Source organism: Drosophila rhopaloa, unplaced genomic scaffold, assembly GCF_018152115.1.
Source record: "Drosophila rhopaloa isolate 14029-0021.01 unplaced genomic scaffold, ASM1815211v1 contig_2, whole genome shotgun sequence".
Lineage (NCBI taxonomy): Eukaryota > Metazoa > Arthropoda > Insecta > Diptera > Drosophilidae > Drosophila > Drosophila rhopaloa.
Genome location: NW_025335083.1, coordinates 26,031,537 through 26,051,022, shown reverse-complemented (window position 1 = coordinate 26,051,022; position 19,486 = coordinate 26,031,537). Strand labels below are relative to the sequence as shown.

The 19,486-nt window shown below is 41.3% G+C and overlaps 1 protein-coding gene across 3 annotated transcripts; it reads right to left on the bottom strand.

The window, feature by feature from the left end:
- Positions 1–6,583: 6,583 nt before the first annotated feature.
- LOC108054010 (excitatory amino acid transporter) lies at positions 6,584–14,192 on the bottom strand. 3 transcript variants are annotated; one of them, XM_017136758.1, is made up of 8 exons: positions 13,980–14,192; positions 13,034–13,311; positions 10,441–10,605; positions 9,954–10,287; positions 8,894–9,463; positions 7,932–8,261; positions 7,746–7,860; positions 6,584–7,686 (listed from the first exon to the last, which is right to left on the bottom strand). In XM_017136758.1, the coding sequence occupies exons 3-8, from the start codon at positions 10,586–10,588 to the stop codon at positions 7,492–7,494; spliced, it is 1,692 nt and encodes a 563-aa protein (XP_016992247.1). In that variant the 5' UTR covers positions 10,589–10,605; positions 13,034–13,311; positions 13,980–14,192; the 3' UTR covers positions 6,584–7,491. The 3 variants fall into 3 exon arrangements, with proteins under 3 accessions (XP_016992247.1, XP_016992246.1, XP_016992245.1); XM_017136757.1 differs by having other exon boundaries at positions 14,019–14,192; XM_017136756.2 differs by lacking the exons at positions 13,034–13,311; positions 13,980–14,192 and having other exon boundaries at positions 10,441–11,726.
- Positions 14,193–19,486: the final 5,294 nt, after the last annotated feature.

The window sequence follows — 19,486 nt, the reverse complement described above, 5'->3', positions numbered from 1 at the left end:
TTTTGAAATTATCTTAATAATCATGTATTGCCTCGTTAAGAGAAATCGATAAAAAATATTCTAATGGCTATTGGATCCGTTATTTGTTTATTACTTTCATAGTGTGTAATTTCCCATTAAAAACTCAATTCATATAATTGAAAGATTCTCATTTTATTCGATGTATTTTAGTTCTTATTTATGGTCTAAGAGTGTTTGTGAGTGTAATTCTTCAAGAGGTTCATAAACTTTCTTTAGATTTGTGCTATTTGCAATAAAATAAATACGAGGTATTTAAAAATACATTATTTAATAAGAAAATGATAAAATATCTTAATTTATGGTGTAATTCTGTTTGCAATGCATTTGTCGTTTTTCCTGACAGTGTAAACAGCCGAAAGGCCAACGAGTGATTGGAGCACAGTAAATGGCATTTTTAGCTTTTGACATTTCACGCGTGCAACTCCTCAGTCTTAGCGTCATACACGGCGTATGTGTGATGTGATACGACTTTTCGCTCTCTCCCGTTTTGGTCTTTCCCGATCGCGACCCCAAAAACGGGCGGCGGCACTTTAATGTGACTCGAGATCCGACTGGAGGCTAATGCCATAGATTTGAGTAGCCGACTAATTCCCGACAATTTGCACCGATCGTCGATTACAGATGGGGCATTCAGTACCCCAGAATCCAACATCCAGCTTCAGTACCCCAGCATCCATTTCCTTCTGGCTGATCGGCCTACGCTCGCTTCTCACTGCTCTTTACTGCAAATGCATTTTTAATTACATTGGCAAACATTTGCGCGTACTCTGGGTGGTGAAGAACAATGGGGGTTGCACTGGGAGAATATATTTGAAGCATATAGTTATTTTTGTTTTTAGCTGAAAAAATCAATATATAAATTGTTGAAGGTGAGGTCTCCCTAATGGGAACTTTTATTCAATAAAAAGGCATTATATTAGAGTCCTAAATATAAAATTATCGTATTTTTCTCTGTGTCCGGATGTCAAGGGGATGGCGTTGAAAATGGGATGGGTTGGCCTGAGGACGGACCGGGATATACTTTAGCTGGTGATGAGGCAGTGCATCATCCACTTGGCCATTTGCCTGATTGCGGTATTTTGCCTCGGTCAGTTGGGTGGAAAAACATCTAGCCAGAAATAGCAGGCAGCAAATAGCATATGGTAAATGGGAAATGTCCGCATCGAATGCCGCGACTAAGACTAGTATATGTTCGCAGTATCGATTTCAGGCTACCGCTCCCAGTTCCTCTGAATCCCGATTCCTCTTAGGCGACTGCATCTCCATCTTCATCTTCTTCGGCTGGCGCGTAAATTTTCATGTCGCTTTGCGATTTGCAAGCATTTAACAAAGTCAAAACAATTTTAATGCACAGACGGGGCAGTTAATTAAAATAGCAACGATCTGTTGGCCAGCTTGTAGAGTTGGCCATGGGCCTCACTCTGATACCCTGCAGGGTGCCCAGGCTATTGCGGTCTGCACTAAAGTGGAGTGGCTGGGCAGGGTGACTCCCCCTACTAGTTCCCTGCAGACTCAAGGTTTTTATTTGCGATCATTAGTTGATGGCTTCGAACGATGTGATATCTATCTAAGGGAGTTTTACTGGTAGGGCATAGGCAAAGTCATTTATGGCTGCGGCCAAGGATTTGGGTATACACAAAGAAAACCTATCTAACTTATAAATAAAGTTACAAATAAAAAATATATTTTTAAGAAGCAAAACCATATTGCTCCATTTTCAATGATTTCAAATATTGCTAGTTCTGAAAAATTGAAAACTGTACTGAAAAACTATTTTCCTTATATCATACATAATACATTCGCATTGTTAATTTAAGTTTGCCACCACAAAAAGTGTTACATCGTACAGGAAATAACACAGCCATTATTTCGTCTCAAAAGATTAAACATTCAAGAACATCTGAAAGCATAATTTAAGATATTTATGCTGTATCTGAAATTTCTTGCTGTGTAGCTGTTCAGACGGCGAACACTTGTCAGGTTGTTCGAGGGATTGGGCCAGAGACTCTGGGACTGCGACTGAGACCTCGAGAGCTGCGCTTCCCATGTTGTTGCCTTTGACAAAATCAAATTAATTTTAATGCCTGTTGGCCGCTTTGCTGCACATTATTTACCAGCAACGAGAGAGGAGCTTACTTATCCCCCTCCCGAGGGCCCATCATTCCATTGGCTCGGCTTTTTGGCATTTCAACTGCCGACTGGTTTATAATTCAATAAAATTTGATTAGGCATTAATTTGCAATGTCGGCTAATTAATGAGCGCAATATTCAATGCAATCTACTCTACCTGCTCCTGCTTCTTCTTCCGCCTCCGTTGGCTAAGGCATATTAACCCCCCCTCGTTTCCTCGGTCATATCATAACCATATTTGGTTTGGTGTAAGCGCGTCTAATGCCAACTTTTAAGTATGAAAGCACAGTATTAAATGGCTTTCGCCGCTTCCTTCTGTCGTGTGAAAGGGGGCGTGGGGTGGTGGGCGTGGCAGCTGAAAAGGCGACCTACTGCAGATTCCTGGTCCTGTTCTCTTGCTATCTCATTCTGCTGTGTTCTGTGGCATAATAGGCCAATTATTACTGCAATTTGCATTAGACCAACACACCGAAACACGAGGGTATATAGATATACGCCGAGATATGTAATCCATGAGAGGAGGAAGCTCAAAAGAAAGCCAAGAAAGCAGCCCGCTTTGAAAATTCTTTTGAGGAGCGCGTTGTTATTATGAAACCGTTTAGAGAACGTGTTTGTGAACAGCACGGTAATTTGGTTAGATTACCAGGCTGGCGACGACGACGATGATGATGATGATGATGATACGGATGATGTGGATGATGCAACTGCAACAGCATCAGAGAAACAGCATTTTCCACTGGCCAAGGGAAACCAACATCATGATCTGCTGCAGCATCAACTGCATCGCGACGAATGTGGGCCAATCTATCACCGCTCAAAGTCACACCAACAAAATATTGACTGCAGTTGAGTTGAAAGCACACTGGCAGCAAAGAAGTTGACTATTATCTATAGTTTGCTTAGAAACGGACTTGATCGACTTGTCTGGTGATGCAGATCAGAAATATATATACTCTATAGGGTAGCCCTTCATTGCGTTGCAAACTAAGGGTATAAGAAATGTTATTTTCGGGTTATTCAGTTTTCTCAAGCTTTAAGAAACTATTGCTTAGCATTTCTAGTATTTTTTCTCAGTGCATAACTTGAGATAGAGTGGCACTGGCACTGGGACTGGCACAATCCCGTTTCGCGCGGAACGGCAGCGTGTGAATAGAAACGTTAGCGGAGGCACGTTCTGGACGCTGGCTGATAAAAGTTGATTGCAAATTTATAGACGAGCAGATTGGCCATAAACTCATGTCCGAGCAGCGGCAGTGAGTCGTGCCAGTGCCTTGCATCTCCGCCAGAATCTGAATATCTGCATCTGAACTTGGGCTGCAGCTGTACCTGCCGATCGAATCGATCAGAGTCAATCTCAATCCAAGTCAATCGTCATGGCGATAAGCGCGCTGTCGTTGTCAACACGAGAACAACTTCCGCCAGTGCTCAATCATAGCTGGGACCCATAAAATCGAGAATCGAGCAATGGAATCGAGAACCGCGAATCGCCAGGCAAGAAAGTGAAACCGCCCCGGCGGAGATTTGCTTTGACTCGCTTCTTAATTGAATTAATTAGCTTGCGCTTATGCAAATGCCTTGGCTAAAACCCCAACTACAGCACCATAATGCATTCTGCATAGATAAATTCTGAAAGCCATATGTGCCAAGTGTCAATATATCGTGCGCCAAGTTGTATTCGCCGTGTTCTGGCACACATGTGCCCAGCCATTATTCTTCAAAATGCGCCGCGAGCTTAGTCAAGCAGCCGCTGTTTGTTTCCTCACACAATTCCACAATGAGATACCCCCTACGAAATACCCATGCCCTATATCGGGTCCAATGGGTCAATCACGAACTTTGTCACACGCAAGCTGGGTTTTCAATTGCCAGAGAAGTCACGAGAACGAGGGAATCGGGAAAAGGGAAACCCCCTTTTATGGTTAATGCCAATGGTCGAGCTATGAACATTGTTTCCTTTTCTTTGCTGTTGAAATCAACGAGGTGCCAGTGATCATGTATGAATCAAGGTCATCTTCCCTTTTAAGGAGATATATTTTAGGACTGATCTATTTCTCAACTGTATGATAAGCAAATACATGAGCAGTCTTTCAAACGAATGATTATCATAAGATCCTATTTATATAGAATTTTGTATTTATAACAAGAAGAAATATTAAAGTTTTATAATCTTGACTAGAGTTCTGAAGGCTTTGTATCCTAAACAAAGATTAAGTTAGGTGTTCAAAATATAAAAAATAATATATATATAAAGACAATATGAATTCTTCGAACTAAACAAATTAATAAGGTGTTCGAATTTATATTTATCATAATAAGAAATGAAAAATGGAGTTATAGTTGTTGTGAGAACAGTTTTGCAATAAAAACTAGTTCAACTTATAGACAAATAATCTTCTTCGATTAAAATACTTTCAAAAAGCTTTATAAAATATTTTACGCACTTGGCCATTGTATTGTGAGGAATGCATTTTTCAGAGTATTCCATATCCGATCTACCTGCTTAGCTTTACCCGAATGTTGTTGCTGCTGTGCTGTTTGTTTGCACTCGTATTTCATTTTATCGGGCAGTGACGAAGGGGAAATGGAAAAGGGAGGGGTAGGTGCAAGGTGCGAGGGGCCAACGTAACGCCAACACACTCCAAAGCCGCTGCCAAGTAGACCTTCAGACGCCAAACACTCCAACGCCAGCTTCAGTCGCAAAAGTCGGAGCAACGTCGCAGCCAACGCAGCCACAAGAGCATTCATTCGGCATTCAGCATTATTCAGCCAGTCAGTGGGACAGTTGGACAGGTGGCAGGGGGGGTTGAAGGGGCCCAAGAGCCCCAGGAGGGGGGGCCAAGGGGCCAGGGGCGCAGACAGTTGGACTGGCAAGAGAGCTCGACGCTCGACAGCTCGAGTTTGCAATTGCGCACTTCTGAAAGCGGCCAAAGCGCAAATTTTGATCCGTTTTGCATGGCACACACAGAAAAAAGAAAACGCTTAGTACGGTATATTGTATATTAACAGGTCGTAAAGATATAACACATTGTTCATATCATTTACATGTGTGAAGAAAATCAAAATGATTCGCTCTTCTACCTCTCGGCGAATCCCTTAAACACAGATTTTGCTTTTTAAATCAGTAATTATGTCGATTCATTTTCCTTTCTGTGCATGCACTCTGCACCACACACGGAGGTCGATTATTCGCGTCTCACAACTTGCATCTTGCATCTCCATAAATATGAATACTGCCACCTTTGCCCACAGCTCGCAGCTCATTTGCTTATTGTTTACTATCCGCCGATTTCATTCACCTGTGCAGTTGGGCTCTCGAGTCTGTGAGAAGTCTGCGCTGCGGATTGACACCTGACATGGCGGCGGAATCGAAAAGCAAAGCGGATCTAAAGGTTGCAGATTTTACATCCGAGATAGCACCAACTTCACTGTAAGAAAGGGTAGACAATAGACTAGCAAATAGTTCATAATTTTATATTAAAAACGTATTCAAATTAACTTTTTAGGGGTTCTAGCTCCGGGTAAAGATATCTTTAAATTGATATCGACTAAAATTGGTTCGAGAAGGTTAATATCTCAACAATTGTTCACAATCATAATTGTATATGGTATAGAATTATATATATTGAAATCTAGTTGATAATGGTCAGTTTCCAAAAAGTGAAAAATATATGAATCAATTATATATAGTGTTTCTCTGCAGATCTTAGTACCTTAACCGTATCTTGAGGGGCTCACTACGTAGTAATTTATTCACTCATTCATATGCACATGCACCTATGACCGTATCTATATAATTATATAAGCCCGATTTGGCTCGCTTGTGCAAGACCACTGGCCAAGTAGTGCAGGCGTTGAGTTATTGGGCCCAGTGATGATTCATTCTGTCTATTCGCCCGATCGCTGCTACTCACCCATCTATCGGGAGATTTATGGCCATGTTGATAGGCAAATTTCCGTTTGCGCTCGAAACACAGAAATAAAGTCGCAGTAAAACGCGATACAGATGAAGATATAGTGTGTGAATACGAAGATACTTAATCTAGTGACACATAATTAGTAGGGGAATAAACAGACAAGCCATTTATTATTAATACGGAGTCATTAACTTGAGTAAAAATCGATTTTAAAGAATGCACTGGTGTCCTTTAAAAAATTGATATTGTAAAAACATAATTTACTAAGAGATAAACCCTAAGAAGATATGTCACGATAGCAGCAGCCAAAGATGCATGCCTAGGAAACCAAATTTAATATTAAATTATGACGTGATGCTGAAATGTAAACTTCGCTTGACAATGCACATTGTGCAAATTAACATAAGCCCAAGAGTTATAATTTCATTGTTGTTAGATCGTTGTATTAGGTGTTAAGAAATGGTTATCTGAAAAACAACGACCCTGAAGACACATTTAAAATAAACTCGGTTGTGACATTACGTTAATATTCCCACTAATATCTTTAAATAGGTGGTATAATAAATTTTATTGTATTCAGCGTATGCGTTTGCGTACAAATCGAATGTCGGATATTGGTTAGTAAGTATTGCATATATGCAGATACATATTTGTTATCGCTACTAAGTCTGCTATCAGTCTACGAATGCATGTGTGATATTTGGTATCGGTAATTGGTAATGGGTAATTGATAATTGGTAGTATTTAACGAGTAGTCGTTCATGGTTAATCAGAGGCGTGTAACCAAATGTGAGTTGCAGAAATTTAACAGACCAACTAAATCTAGAACTAAACATAGCAAACTTCTTCTACAACCTGCTTTTCTGCGTTTATCCGTCTATCCCTTGATACATTGACCTTTCGAAATTCTTCCAAACAACACATATATAACGTATAAATAAGCAACATTGTAAAATAAATTAGTGTGACCCCATCACAATCGAGCTTACAAAATAATACCCATAGATTATGCACATAGTTCCCAGGACAGATCACAAGAATCCCTCGCTTAGCGTCTCTTCGTGTTTTTGGGGTTGGGGTTGGGGTTTTAGGTAAAATGTGTGTGCTTATATGTGGCATATAATATCCTTATGCGGTCTCTACTAGGTGAATATTCGATATATACGTATGCGAAGTCCTTTAAGTGTTCAGGCTAATTAATTGCTATCGACACTGGTCCAAAAGAGGAGTAAATTCAATACGGGTGGGTTCGTCAGACAGTGCCTCCATACATATCCAATCGGTTGTTTCTTAAAGATCCTATATCAAAAACGTTTTTGGGGGAACACTGTGTTCTATTGGTGGTGAATATCATAGGTGTTATTGTTTTGCTGATGGTGGTTTTGGTTCTGGGACTATTGAGCAAATGCTGACGAACTAAAATCTTCTAGACCCTGCGGTTGCAGTGCTCCTGCTGCAGGTTCACGTTGTTCATTACCGCACTCATGTCCACCACCACCGAGTCTGTCATCGTCATCGTCATCACGCACTTGCCGCTCGTCTCCAGCTCTGTCTGCCCCTCGAGAAGTCCCCCCTCGAGGTGCCCATGGCCATGTCCATTGGGGGTGCTAGCGGGCATGTCCTAGAAGGAGAAATAATCAGATTACCATTAATACTTGATCATCAAAATGTACACTATACCTGATAATTCACGGAAGCTGCGTCCAAAGCCATCAACTCCTTGCGCGACAGTTCCTCGACGACGGCAGCGGTGTAACAGTCGCCCAGCATATTATTCGTGGTGCGAATCCGGTCCCTGGAAATCCCAAATATTGTATAAATTATGATTGCCCCCAGAAAGATGTTCCAAATCAGATCCATACTCACACAAACCAATCCACGGCGAAGAGGAGCGTGACATCCTGAACAGGAGCATCAATGGCGGTGAGCACCACGAGAAGGAGTACCAGAGCAGCACTCGGAACACTGGCCGAGCTCATCGAGGCAGCCGTGGAGGTCAGGAGCACCGTCAGCAGTTCCCCGAATCCCAGAACCATACCGCTCATCTGGGCAATGAAGATCGAGGCCACCGCGATGTAGAGGGCCGTTCCGTCCATGTTGATGTTGCATCCGATGGGCAGGACGAATCGCGTTATCCGCGGATCCACACGCAGTTTCTCGTTCATGCACCGGAATGTTATGGGCAGGGCGGCGGCGCTAAGGGGCGTGGCAGTCGCAGTTTTGTTGAGGTGTGTGGTGGTGTTATTTTTTTTTTTTGGGAGTGTGAATTAGTGGGTAGTTCGATACAACATCAGGTCGTGGCAAATACCGGAAGAAAGAAAAAATACACATTTAACGCACTCCTACCGAATTTGAACCTCAGTTCCTAGTTACAAAAATTATTTAACGAATTTAGATTTGCTAGGATAAGTCTTTCAAACAGAAACAAAGTCTTGACATTACAAATATTTTACAAGAAAATGGAAAAATCCTGGAAGCTTTTCGATTTTAGTACAGTATATAATTACTCTAATTTAAGATTTAAATTATTCAAGTAATTTTTAAAAGACGTGGAAATTTGGAATCGGTACCATTGTTTATATTTATAGATTTGTATTTTCTTTGTGATTACCCAATTTCTTTTTCGGAAACTTCACAAGACTAATTTTGAGTTGCTGTTCTGACAAAAAACTTATTGACAATAAGTATTTCAAGTGTCGTTCAAGCTGAAATTAGTTTCATTAGAAAAATGCACTTGACTTAAGCTCTGTGCACTTTTTCTTGGCCAAAAGCCTTCAACAGATTCTACACTTAAGGACTCATTCGGTCCAAATGGACACAGAACTCACGTTGAGGCCGTGGCGAAGGCGGTGAGCATGGCCTGGATGAGTCCGGCGTAGAACTTAAACGGATTGCGGCGCACGACGACGAAATAAATGGCCTGCATCACGATGAACTGGTAGATAAACACGCCGATGGCCACCGTGAGAATAAACCACATGAGTTGCGACATCACCAGGCCCAAATCGCCCACGCTGAGTATCTTTCCAGCGATCACAGAACTAATGCCCACCGGGGTTAGCCACATCACGCAGGTCACCATCTTCATGATCACCTCGAAAATGGCGGCGAAGAAGTCGACCACAACCTGACCCTTCTGGCCGATGGTGCCCAGAAAAGTGCCAAATACCAGGCAGAAGAATACGATGCCCAAGGTGTTGGTCCCGCTGCGGTACTGCACGTCCCTCACCAGCACCACCTCCTCCGTAAGATCCTCCGAAAGCCGTTGGGCGTCCGCGCCGGAGAGCAGGGTGTCGTTCATCGTCTCGTTGAAGGCGTGCAGGATGCTCGGCTTGGGCAGATAGACGGTGTGCGCCTGCTGAATGGACGCCTGGAACAGGTTGTCCGGGAATACGTTTCTGGAGGTTAAGAAATAAGTTACAGGATTAATGTATATTTCATGTTTCCATATAATATACATAGTAAATATATGTAATGGTTAAACAAAATTTAAAAATACGCTTTGGTAACTTGGTCAGTTAAATCCAGATGCCTTTTTAAGTTGCCAAATGCATTATTTTATAATTCTCATTTAAATTTGAATTTTTTCTAGGCTCCGTTAAATGGAGAAACAAGTTTCATATAACATTAAGCTTTTTTAATCTTATTTCAACTGCTTTACTGAACTGCTTGCCGGCTGGAGACACTAGTTGCTGTTTAGTATTCACATGTAGAGGGCGCCACATAGGAAGATAGTATGTCTACGTTTTAGGCCATACAATCGGTTTTTAAATTATATTTAAATCAACTATTTATAACTATTTCACAATTAATGCTATTTAAGATAGCTTATAACATGTAAATTAAACTTGCAATGTTTTCTTGTGTACAAATGTATGCGCAACTCACCTGCCCAAATCCAAAAGACTATCCAGTAGGTTCACCGCCCGCCTATCCGTCGATCGATCATCCGCATTGTGCAGATCCGGATTTCCGGGATGGATGAGGAGTACGAGAGCGATGCCCAAAGCGGCGTTGAAGAACGAAGTGCTGGCAAAGTAAACCAGCGTGCGCAGTGCTATCTTGCCATTCATCTTGGCATTAAGACTGGCCGATCCGGCAATCAGACTGGATATAACCAGCGGCAAGATCATCAGCTTGAGCACACGCATAAACAGTTCGCCAGGATACGAGATCAGCATGATAGAATCCCCGTGTAAATTAAGCGGCCGCAACGAGAGTCCTGCGAAAATACAGTAAATGTTATAAATTACTCGAGTCGATAAAATTTTAATGTTATATTTTCCCTCGAAGTCTTGGCCTTGAAAACTACTCTTACACTTTTACACCTGAAGTGCTGTAGAGCACCCCAAGTTTCGTTGGTCATGTAACTCACCCAGTATCACCCCGAGTAGGACTCCGGAGAGAGTGACCAGCAGCATGAGGTTATCACTTAGCCACCTGCGATAACCAGTCAGTTCGACGGGGGCGTCGCTGCGCTCCGTGGTCTTCGGGGGCAGCTCGGTGGCGGTGGGGGGACCCATTTTGGCGAAGAGGTAATCTGAAAATTTCCCAGACTTTTCCATTTCCATTGTCCAAATGTCGTAGTGTCCGGACGGCGCAGAACGAGGCGCAGCGAAGCGGGGGCGACAAAAAAAATACCAAGAGAGGAGCAAGCGAGACGGGGCGAACGAGAGAAAGAGAGAGAGCTAGCAACGTTTGGGGTTCCCGTGGTTTTTCGTCACTATTTCACTCGGATGCGGATGCTCCTTTTGCAATGGATGGTCGGTCGGTCGGTGTCTAGTTATTGATTTTTTAAGTACTTTACATTGAACTTAAGAATGTTGATTAGGTAGGCCATTCTACCGGTGCGGCGTTGTCTTCCTTTTGTTCGGCGGCGTTTGCGTTCCGCCTCGAACCGTCGTTCCTTCTCTGCGGCAGCGGCGGTTGCGGGTTAGCGGCTCCGTTGTAGTGGTTTTTGGGTACTTTCCGAACCGGAATGGCAATCAAATGGGGCTGGCCGGGCGCTACTGACCTTCGCGAGTGGGTGGCTCTCTTTAAGGCGCTGAACTGCACTCGCGGGTTGTTGTGCACACACACAGAGATAATCGATTTTTCAGAGTCCGGGTCAGGAGTCGATTGCAGTTGGGGCAAGGGGAAACTGTGTCAGGCCCTGCTCCGGTTGGAATCCAGATATCCGGGAAAGAAGAGATGTCTTGAATTCGATGGGTCCTTTTTAAAGTTCCTTGGCCGTGGCTTTAAGTCGCCTTCTTCCGCTTTCGTTTTCACTATTTTCAGCCGTGTCTGTTTCTCTTTTTTCCTGCTCCTGGACTTTCAGCTCCTTCGAATGCCAACCGTTCAGTTCAAGCTTGCTCCTGCGAATGTGCCACTCTCTCGCTCGGTCAGCTTTTTATTTGAAAGCCTCGCGGGAGTCGAGTATCCTGTGCCATAAATATGAAACCTCTCTCTCTTTTTCTCGCGGCACATTTATGGCAAATGCCGGCAGGGAAATGAAAACGAAATGAAAATTGAAATTGAAATGGAGACGCGCTGCAGACATCACGCACCGTCGAAAAGCTGATTGACGCTCCATAATTATCATAAAGCGGAAAATTCCGCTCGGCGGACACGCAAAAATTGATTAGCAGCCACGCAGAAAAATAATTTCAAGTATATCAAGTATAACTATCATATCATATCATCAAATATTTAATAGTCAGTTATCATTCATTTTCTGGACAGGATTTCTCTATAAAAGCAGACACGTTTTTATGAAAACTATTAACCTAAAATTTATTTATTTATTATAGTAAATTAGTACTCATTGGGACAAGATTTTGAAAGCCTTTACCCCATTGGCGGTATATAGTTATACGCCGTCTAAAGAGATTTCTCTCAGTGCAGAGCAACATCCCGAACCCTTCCAGGTAATTTGATTTAATAGCGTCGCTAATCGATTTAAGTGACTTGACAATTCCCCCTTAATGTCCTTGGGGATAAGGGGAAAAAACCTGGGAGAGGTTCGTCTCGAAAAGACGTTTATCGATCCGCCAGAAAGCGCGCCTTGTTAGCTGTCATTCATAAATCATGGGAAAAACCCCTTTCCGCTTTGTCCCGAAATACCTATTACCCATCTTTCGGGCAGTGGGCCAAATCAATAGGGCAGTGCTATATTTAACTTCTCGGCCTGGCCACAACAAACAAAACGTTCCGCGTCCGCCTCGATCCGGCTGAATTCGGTTGTCATATTGCAATTCGCAATTTGCATTCCCAGTCGCAGAACTTCCTCGCCATATTCCCCCATCTTTGGCAGATAATTAAGATAATTGCAGCGACGAGTTTTGACTGTCCCGCTGTCAGCATCGCTTTGATTTCTGCACGCTGCCAGACACAAATTTATTGGCACTTCCCCATCGCAAAACTTTCAGATAAATAACATATGTAGATTTCAGATTGGCGAGCTGGGCGAACTTGAACTTGACATTTGGCAGGGGTTTCTTTAAATGTTATAAAGAAAGAAAGAACCTATGACGGGAATCTATGGTAAGGGTTGAGCTCTTGTGTTTTTAATCGATTCAACCTGTCACTTGGGCCATTCATTTCGGTTTCGCTTTGCTGACACAAATAACAGACAGGCACGAAAGCGGAAAACTTTGAAAGCTATCGAAGGTCACTCTGCATCCCCAAATCTCACACTCTTGTGGACTGGTAAAAACAGTAGACAATGTCATAAAAAAAGTATTATTTTGTATTCCAAATTAATTATATTTCATTATTGTTTGCCTATTGTTACTCTATATTTTTACAACATTTATTTTTATAAGATTATATATTTAAAGGCATAAAGTATACGACTTCACTTGATAAATACTTGATTATTTCTCTAAGTGCTCTTAACACACTCCACTGTTAATGCTTATTTAATAACTATATTTAGGCTTTTACTTGTCGCCCCCGCTTGTTTTATGGTATTTTTTGGATGAGCTCACCTCGGACGATTAACCACAGATTACCCAGGATGGAGCTGGTTTATGGCACTCCCCGCGATAATTATTGTTTTTCGATATGTCTCACTTTGCACTCACTCGTTCCCTTTCTCGCTTTGCAATTTAAACGCTTGCTTTTTTACCGCACACCACTGCGTATGCTTAACGTTTTGCCAATGCAGTCAATTGGAATAATTTCCGCAGCAGTTTCTGCTGCCGTTGCATCAACAGTTTCAGAATGCGTTGCACCGCTGTAGCCGTTGTAGAGAATTGCTTTCTACCTGTGGATACAAGGATATTTCCGAATGCGTTTTTTATTTTAGTAAGAGCTACTCAGGTTTCAAGGTTTGTTTACTAGTAAAGACAAAGGTAGGGGTGCTGATTGAAATGGTTCATTAAGCAAACATAAACTCAGAAAGCCAACGAAATATTAAGGTAGGCCCAGAATGGTTAGGGTGTTATTTTTATTGACGTGCACGTTCCTATGGGCTGGTTAAATTTAATTATGCGCCCTTTTCAGATTGGTCTAACTGCTAAGGTGAATCACAATACGAATAGCTAACAAGAAAAGCTTAAGTTGTTCTTCGGTTGCCCGCTGTAAGACCTTCAGACCAGTTATATCATAAGTTATAGCGATACTGAAAAACTATACATATTGGCTAAAAACACTATAATTATTGACCATCTAATTAAGGAACATATACAATTTAAAAACATACTAGTCATAGGATGAAGCTTGTACCACACAGTCCATACTTTTGAACCAATTTAAAAATAAGGACTGACACTTTAAAAAAAAGAAGGCTGCATATACTAACAAACCTAATTATGACGGATAAATGGCCTGTATACGTTCGTCAATGCCTAATCTTTGATTTGTTATGTTATTATCAGTCAAAGTTGATGAGGTTCTGGTACTATCGAGTATCTACAATTTTTGAGGCAGGACCTTGCTAGGTATTCAGGAGTGGAAAGGACCTATGGGTACCTCAACACGAAACACTCGACCCGACACGAAACCGGGAACTGCAACCGGAATGCCGCGAGGCCGCGGACTTAACTGCCTGGCGATCGACGGACGCGGAACGCTTTAAACGAAGTCTCGGACGGAATATACACTGAACGTGATCTAAAGACACTCCTCCAATGTCCGCTGGGCTCGGCAATTGAACAAAAAGTGAGCAATAAATTGAATTTAAGCAGTTGCGACAAGAAGAGCCCACCGCCGGGAACATTTCTTTGGCTTTGTTTTTGCCACATTTCGTTTTCATTTTGCAGCAAGGGTTCTCTGTGTTGGTTCTCTAATTCTCAGGTCGTCTAATGCGACAGCGAAAGAGCGAGAAAGTCGCCCGTGACGCCAGCAAAACGCGTCAAAGAGACCCCGTCCGTCCTATTCATATGCCTACTATACTAAGTATGTATATCATCGCCCCACCTCCTCGCCCCTTGGCAAAACAAACGTTTCGACACCGAAAACAAATGACAATTGTTTAATGCACTTTGACACACTTTAAATCTCTACGAAAATTGCCTTCAGCAAACACGAATGCCAGATGCAAATAAGGTGATTAACGGCGGAGGGAGACGAATGAAAAATACCTTTCAAAGAACTACACAATTAGAAAATTCCTTCGAAACATGCTGCATATATATATATAATTTCTTAAGAACTTATAAATTTGTTGTTTTTAATTTCTTTTTGTCCCTTCTATTAAGTAAACATTTTTGAAATGTATTATTATTTAAATCTTTTCCTAAGTCCAGCACACCCCTTACTACTCTTTTTGGGTATTTCAAATGATCAAGTAAAGTATTCTGTTATTCCAACTTGCGTGGATCTTGCGATCTCATCCTAAAGTGGAAAATTGCAACGCGAAGTGTGCAAGAAAACCACAAGCTGAGAAAATTACGCATACGCCGCACTGTCAAATGCCAAGGTACTGAGATGAAACGCTTTCGTATGTTTCGATTTGTCATTTTAATTAGAGCGCGATGCAGGTGCACTGCTCGTAGGAAAACGGGAAAGTGGGAAATGTGCTTCCAATGTGTAAGAAATGCTTTCAAAAACAAATTAGCCACCGCAATCTGGCTTCCTCAAATGATAGCCCCTATTATAGGCCCAATTTACATAACAAATAAGCTGTGTTATTTAAACGATGACGGAAAATAAGACTTGCGTGCCGACTTGGATCAGTAAAAGTTGAGTGGGAGTGCCCTAAAGGTTGACTTACATAAGCCGGCTATTGAGTCTCCAAATGTCAATTAGGTGAAAAATTAGTAATACATTCGAAATAGGCGAACAATTAGTTGTTAACAATATGTGGAATTGTGGTATAAGACTAAAACAAGAAAAGAAGCTTGGCTTGGAAAAGATCAAATGTTATATATTTGAATTTCAACATAATATTGTTAAGTCCACGAATTCTGGGAAACCGACAGAAAATTATATATCTTATTTTAGTCGAAAAATAGGACACTAGTTGTTGCAAACAAATTAGTATTGTTCCTCAAATATTTGTTTACTTATTTGCGTTTCTTTTTCACTTTTATGGCAATGTCCATTAAAATGCTTGTGCTATAATGGGGTTAGTGTCCCTGCTAAGGAAAAGCTGTTATGCAAATTATTAATTCATTTACAGGGTACCTCCTGCAACAGCTGTCCTTTGTTTATAACCGGCAAATGTAAGCTTATTTTTGTACTGGTTGAACATAGCTGAAGGCCCTAAAATTGATGCTGGTTGCTATAAAAGAAAGCATTTCGCTGCCAGCATTAAACAGTCTGAAATATTCGCAGACCCAGCGGCTGCAGCGGAAAGTCTGTATACTAATTCCCCAACAAAAAATCTATAACTTTCTACGTAGATTTCAAATTAAAAATTTGAAAATATAATTAGAGTCTAATCTCACCTACATTAACAGTTTGTTATGTTCCTTTTTATTTTGTTTTTCTTTAATTTTTATATTTTTATTTGAAAATATGGAGGAAAAGGACGCATAATAGAAAACAAAATATAACTTTAAAGGTTTTTAGATTTGTACAGCCGGCAAAAATTGTATCTAAATATTTATCAATAATCACAAATAAATAAGAAAAGTTAATATGTGAAAAGGGGCATTTGAACTTAATTCAATTCGAGGGGATACAAAAATCAAATCAGTTGACTGTCAATCAGCAGGCAAAATCAAGTTTAAATTGCCGATCGCGGGACAAATCAAATAAAGTTCAGTTTTGAGCTGGCCAAAAAAATGTGTGCGGACTTTTGGGCCAGATAATTCAATTTGGTGGGAAAAAGCCGAAAACGTTAACTTTCAAACGGAACCTAATCCAATTAACCAGGCTGCAGAACCGGAGCACATGCAAATTATCCAATTCTGCTCCGTTCTTAATTAACATTTAAAATGCTTCAGGTTTTTTTCTTGACGTACCCTCCGGTTGAACCTTTTTGCGCAAAAACCACTCGGTAACCGCAGTTGTGGTGTGGCGATGGTTTGGCGGGGGGTGTGGCACTTATACCCACTCTGGGATCCATATACAGAAAGTTGCAAAATGTTAAATATTTGCAACACCTGAAAAATTGAATATTTTTCATTAAAAGTTAAAAGTTGCCCAACGTCAGCGACTGCTGTGTGGAAAACAGGGAATGGTGGAGGGGAATGTAAGAGGTTCTGTCTCAACCGCAGTCAATAAATAAACTTTGGAAAGTGCGTGAAAATGTATTTGCAGATTGAACAGTTGAAGCCTCAGTGATGAGTGAGTGAATGGAAGTTGCTAGTCGTTATGTGAAAAAGTATACTGCAATCTAGAAAATAAAAAATATATCTTTGAATCTTTAGAGGAAAATTTAATATGACTATATATTTAGTTATGCGTTCCGTTCTGTAAAATAAAATTAGTATTTAGAGTATTGCGCATAATACATTAAATAATCCAAATTTAAACAAATACTTTCTTGTGTGTAACGACTTGTTTTCTGCTTTGAAGTTCGTATTTGTTTACATAACTTTTTTACAAAGATACTTTTTACTTATTTTGCTGTGACAAATACTTCTGTTTAGTTTCTCAACTGAAGTTTTTCTACCACCAACTCGCGTTTTTGTTTTGTTGTCTTTGTGATAACTAACCTAGTCGTGTTTTTTGAAGCATGATTTTGCATCTTGGATGAAACTTGGTACTCTTAACCATTACTTATGCTTTCTGTGATGTTATTTACCCATCTATGCCATACGAACAATATATATATTTTTTCTGAGTGTCTATTCAGCAAGTGGCGACTAAATCAATTTGCAAACTTCAGTCACAGTCGCAGCTTTTTCTTTTCCTCTCTGGGAAAACCGCGACATGAAAATGGACGACAGCCGGTGGTGCTGGCGGTGGTTTTTCGTGGTGACGGCGGTGGTGGCACGTGTTTGTGGTAGTCGGCTTACAGCAGATGTGGGCCGAAGTCTGTTTAAAGCGCCATCATAATCAGCATCATCATCATAATCATCATCATCAGCATCAGCTCAGAGACCTTCTCCCCTTCCCCAACTGGTCATGTTGTGCTTTGTTAAAAGGATTTTCACGGATTTCCGTTGTAATTTGAAAAGTTTTTTGTGCAACTTTTTTCATTAGAATAAGAGAGAGGCATAGGCGGGACGAAAGGTGGGGCACCATCGGCAACCCAGCTCCTGCAAAAGGTAAATGGCTCGGCCGTGTTAGTTTTTGAAGTGGCCTGCCACGAGCAGCCGGCGAACAGGTGTTAATTGTTTTCAAGCTAATTTGGCCCGGCGATAATGAATTTTTCGCCAGACCAGGCCCGAAAAGAAGAAAATTATAATTAAATTGCTCTGAAAGCGACGCGGATTTGAAGAACTTTACTTAAGTCTTATACACAACAAAAAATTTTAGTCGACAGTATAAAAAAACTGTTTAGAAGCTTTTGAGTTTGGGTAGCGTGTTTGAAAACGAACTATCTACTATAACTAGTATCATCAAACTGTGATTAAGGTTTAAGTAGATTTTAACTGGTCCTTAACTCTACCAACAAAGTTTATCGCTAAGCTCTGAATAAAGAAATAAAAATGCTTATCGGTAATTTTTGCGATGTTAACCACCCAAAAAGAACTGCCCCACTTCACTTTTCTGTTCAAATTGTTTGAACTAGTCTGAAAAGGAAAGGGATTTAGCTGAATCTACTTGGTGAGGCCAACTCGTTCAACTGTTGACTAAAAAATCGGAGGAACAATAAAGTTGCCAGTGGCTCAACATTCCACCCTCCTCTGAGCTAACTGCCTCCCCTTAGCAATTCCTTTGTCAACCTTGAAAACGCGCGCAGGTGTGAAATGGGCGTGCGAAATGGAACCAGGCCTACTCCAAAGGGAGAGACTGGGAAAAAGTGGAAAAAGCGGATGGTGAGGGGCAGGCGTGTGTGGGAGATAATTGAATTTCTGATTTTAAGTGCTGCCGAGGCGGAGACATCAGCAGAGGGTAGCTAAACAAGTCACAAAAGTGCAAATTTGCGCCGCAAAGTATGCAGCACTAAATTACGCATACGCCATGTGCCACAGCATTAAAAGTGGTAGTAGAGACCGGAACGTGTAAACTGCCGGCCTGCCCAAAAGTTGTCCTGCTGACGGGGAAAGCTGCCAATTTGCCAAGTGTCCGCAAACAAAGCGAGCTACACAAACCAAACGAGACAAACGAGCGAACAACAAATAGTTGCTAACACAACGGTCAGCCAATACGAACAGTGGGTACACTTTAGATAAAACAAAGACATGGCTTGTAATTTGAAATTTGAAAATTCTAATCCGTAATCAGTTTTTAGAAATCTTTATTCAATTTGTATAACAAACGTCATGTACATATACTTCAACTACTTTGAAATCCCCCTAAAGAACGCCAGTATTATTTCTTACCTTTCTCATTTGTTATGCCTCCTGTCTTTACGTCACTACACCAGCATTTGTTATTATAATACTGTGTAGGTGTCCAATCTTCAAGCCGTATTCCAAGTAGCCGCCTGAGAGAAGTTCCTCCGACAACTTCAAGTGGCATTGTAAAAAGTTTTCCTGCCACCCCATTTAAAATGCAAATGGAGGCCGTTCGTACAGAGGCAATTGCTACGTCCACCTTTGCTCTCACTCCCATGTCGGCAAATTAGTTTGCAAGCAAAGAGAAACATAAACAGAACACGCCAATATATCGCCCATTTGGACTATAAATTATCTGAAAGATCACTCCCGCAACGGGGCTCTCATATTCGGGATTTATTTCGGCCTGCTCGGAAGTCGTTGTGCCTATAATCCGCTTTGTGGCCCAGCTGAACTTTGGCCTTTCGGCTCTGGCTGCTTTTATAGAGGATTGGGGGAAGTCGCACCATCGCTAACTTCTTAAGTGCAGTGCAACTTTTGACACTTGAAATTGAGTTTTGCGGTGTAATTGCATTTTATTTGCCAACTTCAGCCAAGGGAACC

What these genes read in the sequence shown, in the direction of transcription:
- LOC108054010 (XM_017136756.2), bottom strand. Translation starts at nt 10,636, where the DNA reads ATGGAAATGGAAAAGTCTGGGAAATTTTCAGATTACCTCTTCGCCAAA. An exon ending in CCTACTCGGGGTGATACTGG is followed by an intron (nt 10,288 to 10,440) that starts GTGAGTTACATG and finishes GTATTTTCGCAG; the next exon opens with GACTCTCGTTGCGGCCGCTT. An exon ending in CAGCTTCCGTGAATTATCAG is followed by an intron (nt 7,687 to 7,745) that starts GTATAGTGTACA and finishes TTCTCCTTCTAG; the next exon opens with GACATGCCCGCTAGCACCCC.